Consider the following 4,364-nt stretch of genomic DNA (forward strand, 5'->3'; position numbering starts at 1 on the left):
CTTTGGACCCGCCCGCCCAGCCAATACCTGATCCATCTAACAGTCCCTCCATCAAACCTATGTCTCTCCAATTTAGCGGCAGGAATGTTGTGGGGGACCGTATCAAAGTCTAGGTAGACGATGTCCATAGCTCTTCCCTTGTCCACCGATGCAGTCGCTCCATCGTAGAAAGCCGCTACCTTCGTCAGGCACGATTTGCCCTTGGTGAAGCCATGTTGGCTGTCTCTAATCACCTCCCCGCCTTCCATATGCTTCGACATGCCTTCCAGGAGGACCTGCTCCATGATCTCACCGGGCGGGATGAGATGCTTCTCTTGAAGGCAGGAGTACTAGCAGTAAGGTAGTAGCAGTAATTTACCTGCAGTAAGTGCTGGCTTTTTTAATAAAATTAATGGAATTTTAAGCTGTTTTTGTTAAAACTAGCGCTTCGCAAAATGATGAAGGTCATCGGCATCCTGGCTTTGGGGTTGAACGTGCCGCTTCTCTAGAAGACAACCTGAAAACCCAAAGCTCAAAAGCCTTTAGGAGGACACATGGAGATGGGGAATGGGCAGGGGCTGGGGTCAGCCGCGTCACAAGCGGCAGGGCTGGATTTGGCCAAAGCTTTTTGGCCAGATATGTTAAAGAGTGGCGTGGAGGACACGGAAGAGATGGAGATGCCCAAGAATGAAATCAGAAGGCTGCATATCTCAGAGAGATCGGCAGAATCGCCTTGGGGGGGGGACCTGGGGACAGGGCAGGGATAAAAGCAGGCAGAAGAAGGACAAAGGAGCTACCAGGTGGCTTGGAGACCTTGAGGACCATTGCTTCCTTGCACCACGTAGGTGCCACGAGCCCCTTCCCTGGCTACGCGGCGAAGCATAGAGATGGGCAGGAGAGGCAGGCAGGCTCGGGCTTCGTCTCCAGCTTTTGTGCAGCTTTCCTAATTAATTAGGTGCCTCGAGAAGGTGCCCAAGGAGGTCATGCCTTGGCGTGACCCGACAGCGCCGCAGGGCTGCGGCATCTCTCTTGGCTTGGTGCCACTGGCATCTGTGGTGACAGCATCCCTGGGGAGAGGGTCAAAGCCGTAAGAGCCGGAGGCTCAGCATCCAGCTGTTTCACCAGTGATCTTTTGCCCGGAAAAAAGCCTTTCATCTTCAAAGCGGTTCACAAATCATCACTAATTGCGTCCGTGCAGGTGCTGGGAGGCAAACGAAGCTTAATTAGGGCATGCAAAAGGCTCAGATCCTCTCCAGATAGGCAAGCTTTGAGTTTCTACTCCCTTGATGTGCAGCACCCTGGAGCTGAGAGTGGGTCTGGGCTTCCATCCCGCTGTCTCGCTGCCGGAGCAAGACCCGTCTGCAGGATCGTGGTGTGATGCTGGTGCCTGCCCGGGGTGGGAGGTGGAGGTTTTTCAGCTGGTTGACTTCTCGCCCGTGGTTCTGGGATGTGGATAACAGCTCCGTGTTCATGCATGCATCTCCAGAGCCGAGCAGAGGAGCAGGCATTGGTGCCCATGTGTAACCCAAGCACCGAGCACCCCTGCTCGGCATCGAGTTGGGAAATCAAAGCCTTTCTCTGTGCTCACCCCCAGAGCATCATCCTGCCAGCTCCCCACTTCTCAGGGTCCCTTGGCATCCTCACGGCACCTGCAACAGTCCTCGACTCTTGCTGTAGGGATGCGGCCACTCTGCCCTGTCCCAGCAGGCTTGATTTGGGATCAGCTCATCCCCAAAACCCCGTCCCCATCCCTCTCCCCAGTGCCATACATCCTGGTACAGGGGTGGTGAGCGTAGAGCCAGCATGGCATCAGCTCCATCCCCGGTGAGCACAGAGCCAGCGTGGCATCAGCTCCATCCCTGCTGGCCCAGGGGCCCATGGCTGTCACCTCCCCGTGGAGGTGACCCCGTGCTGGGGGCGGTAGCCCCCCAGGACTGAAGGGACCAGAAAGAGCCAAGCCTGCCATCATGCTGCCCATGTTTATTCGGTCCCAGTCCTGCAGAGGTAGCACGTGACTACCTACGTGACGTGGGTCCACGCCATCTCCCACCCCCAGCCAGGGTCTCTTGGGGGTGTCAGTGTCCCCCTGCTCCCTGAAGGGGTTCGGTCTGGTCCCCATCGCTCCTCCTGCCCCGCAAGGGACAGGACGGAGGGGCTCATCCGCAGGCAGACCGCTAGTCCTCGGCCATGTCGCATGCCCGGTTGGTGGCCGCCTCCACAGCGTTCATGACAGTGGCCCGCAGCGCGCCCTTCTCTAGCTGGTGCAGCGCGTGGATGGTGGTGCCCCCGGGAGTGCAGACATCTCCTCGCAGCTTCGCTGGGTGCTCCCCCGTCTCCAGCATCATCTTCGCTGCACCCTACGGGAGACCAGGGTGAGTCAGAGAGAAGGGGACCTCCCAAACCCCCCCTCTCCTTGCCTGGGGATTGGATGGCAGCATCCTCCCATCGCCCACGCCCCGTGGCGGGGAACATGTCACCAAAGCATCTGTCCCACCACCATGCCCTTCGCTGTCTCCTGGTGGCCTCATCTTTGGTTTCAAGAGGGGAAACTGAGGCAAGAGGCCATGCAGCGCCTCCTCCCTTGCTCTGCCACCCTGTCGGGTGCTGCAGAGCCCAGGGCAGCAACGGTGACAGGGTGCCCAAGCCGGGTGGGAGCTGCGGGCAGGAGGGAGAGGAGCGATGCTGGGTGTCCCCGAGCAACGGCACCGACTCACCAGCAGCGTCTGAGCCGCGATCCTGCTGGCTAAGCCGCCCGGCATGCCCATCTTCACCGCTCCCTCAGCCAAGGCTTCAGCGAACAGGTAGACCTGGGGGAGAAGAGCATCGGGGGTGAGCGTGGCAAAAGGGGGGGACCCCAAACCCCAACCCCGCGTGGGTGGGATTTCTGCCGGCATCCCGTGTGCCGCCGGTGAGCCAGTGCCCACCGAGCGCGGGTGCTTACGTAGGCCACCCCACTGCCGCTGAGGCCGGTGTGGATGTTGATGTAGGATTCGGGGACCTCCTCGCAGAGCCCGCAGGAGGACAGCAGGCTCTTCAGCAGGGCGGCTTCCCCATCACCGGCACCACTGCCTCGGGCAAAGACCATTGCCCCTGCCTGCACCACGCACGGCAGGTTGGGCATGAGCCGCAGCACCTTGGTCCCGGCGGGGAGAAGCTGAGGAGAGATGGGGATGGGAGAGAGGTGCCAGCTCCAGGCAGCACCCAAGGGTGTCCTGAGACGTTGGTGGGTATCACCCATTGGGGCTGGCGGAGAAGCATGGTCCATGGGGAAGGACCTGGGGACGCGGTGCGTCCTTCTCCGTGGGCCCTGGGTACAGACAGGAGGAGGAGGAGGAAGAGGAGGAGGAAGAGGAGGAGGCTCACCCTCTGCAGTGTCTGGAGGGTGACGCCGGCCGCCAGCGAGACGACGACGTGGTGGGGTCCCACAGCAGGACGGATCTCCTGCAGGACAGCCGGCAGGATGTGGGGTTTGGTGGCCAGGAAGACCAGGGTGCTCTCCTGCAGCACCTCCAGGTTGCAGTGCGTGGTCCGGCAGCCCGACTCCTGCCCGTGGGCAAGGAGAGGTGTCACAGCCTGGCACCCCCCACCCTCAGCACCCCCACGGGCAAGGCACGTTCGCATGCGGTGACATGGCTTGGGGACCCGCTCTGGCCGCAAAGCCTCCGAGGCTCTGCCTGGATTTCACCCAGACCTGGGAAGGAAGAGCCAAAGCCCTGCATGGGGGGGAAAGGGTGCCCTGAAATCGTGGCGAGGGGCACCCCAACATGCCTCCCACCTCCACGGCTACCGAGCGGGGTGGCTTGTCACCCCATGGCCCCACTCACCCGCCAGGCGTCCAGGTTTTTGTCCGAGGGAGCGCTGGCCAGGATGCTGCTGGCTGGCACCTTCCCTTGGGGAACACGGGGACCGGGGTGAGTGGCCGGGGTGGCCCCAGGGCGGTGGGGACACCCCAGCGCAGCCCGGGCACCCCGATCTCAGCCGGGATGCGCTCCTCTCCTCCAACCCCAGCCTGATCAGCCCTGGGGGACGTGGAGCAAAGGGGGCTGGGGACGGATCCTGCCAGACCGGCTGGCACGGGCACCCCATGGGGACGGCGGTGGGCACCCAACCCCCACGGGGGGGGGCTGTGGGCACCCAGTTGTGCCGTGGCGCAGTGACAAGGGAGGTGACCTCAAAAGCAGGGTCCATCTCCCGGCTTCTAAACACGAGCGGGGCTGTCCCCACACTGCGCTATGGGGCAGGGACACCCGGGTGGGAGGGACGGGGCTGTCCCCGCCCCCCCAAACCGCTCTGTGGGGCAGGGACCCCACGGAGGGCGGGGACCCCGGGGAGGGGGGCAGGACAGGGCTGTCCCCATGTCCCCACATCGTTCTATGGGGCAGGGC

At 62.4% G+C, this 4,364-nt stretch overlaps 1 protein-coding gene across 1 annotated transcript; it reads right to left on the reverse strand.

The window, feature by feature from the left end:
• Positions 1–2,153: 2,153 nt before the first annotated feature.
• PYCRL (pyrroline-5-carboxylate reductase-like) lies at positions 2,154–4,167 on the reverse strand. The gene is made up of 6 exons (XM_009330249.1): positions 4,095–4,167; positions 3,804–3,868; positions 3,343–3,522; positions 2,921–3,133; positions 2,694–2,786; positions 2,154–2,336 (listed from the first exon to the last, which is right to left on the reverse strand). The coding sequence occupies exons 1-6, from the start codon at positions 4,165–4,167 to the stop codon at positions 2,154–2,156; spliced, it is 807 nt and encodes a 268-aa protein (XP_009328524.1).
• Positions 4,168–4,364: the final 197 nt, after the last annotated feature.

This window comes from Pygoscelis adeliae, unplaced genomic scaffold, assembly GCF_000699105.1.
Source record: "Pygoscelis adeliae isolate BGI_AS28 unplaced genomic scaffold, ASM69910v1 Scaffold428, whole genome shotgun sequence".
NCBI lineage: Eukaryota > Metazoa > Chordata > Aves > Sphenisciformes > Spheniscidae > Pygoscelis > Pygoscelis adeliae.

Coding starts and splice junctions, on each gene's coding strand:
- PYCRL (XM_009330249.1), bottom strand. CDS start 4,167: ATGGACCCTGCTTTTGAGGTCACCTCCCTTGTCACTGCGCCACGGCAC. Junction 3,134..3,342: donor CCCTCCAGACACTGCAGAGG/GTGAGCCTCCTC, acceptor ATCTCTCCTCAG/CTTCTCCCCGCCGGGACCAA. Junction 2,337..2,693: donor TCGCGGCTCAGACGCTGCTG/GTGAGTCGGTGC, acceptor GGTCTCCCGTAG/GGTGCAGCGAAGATGATGCT.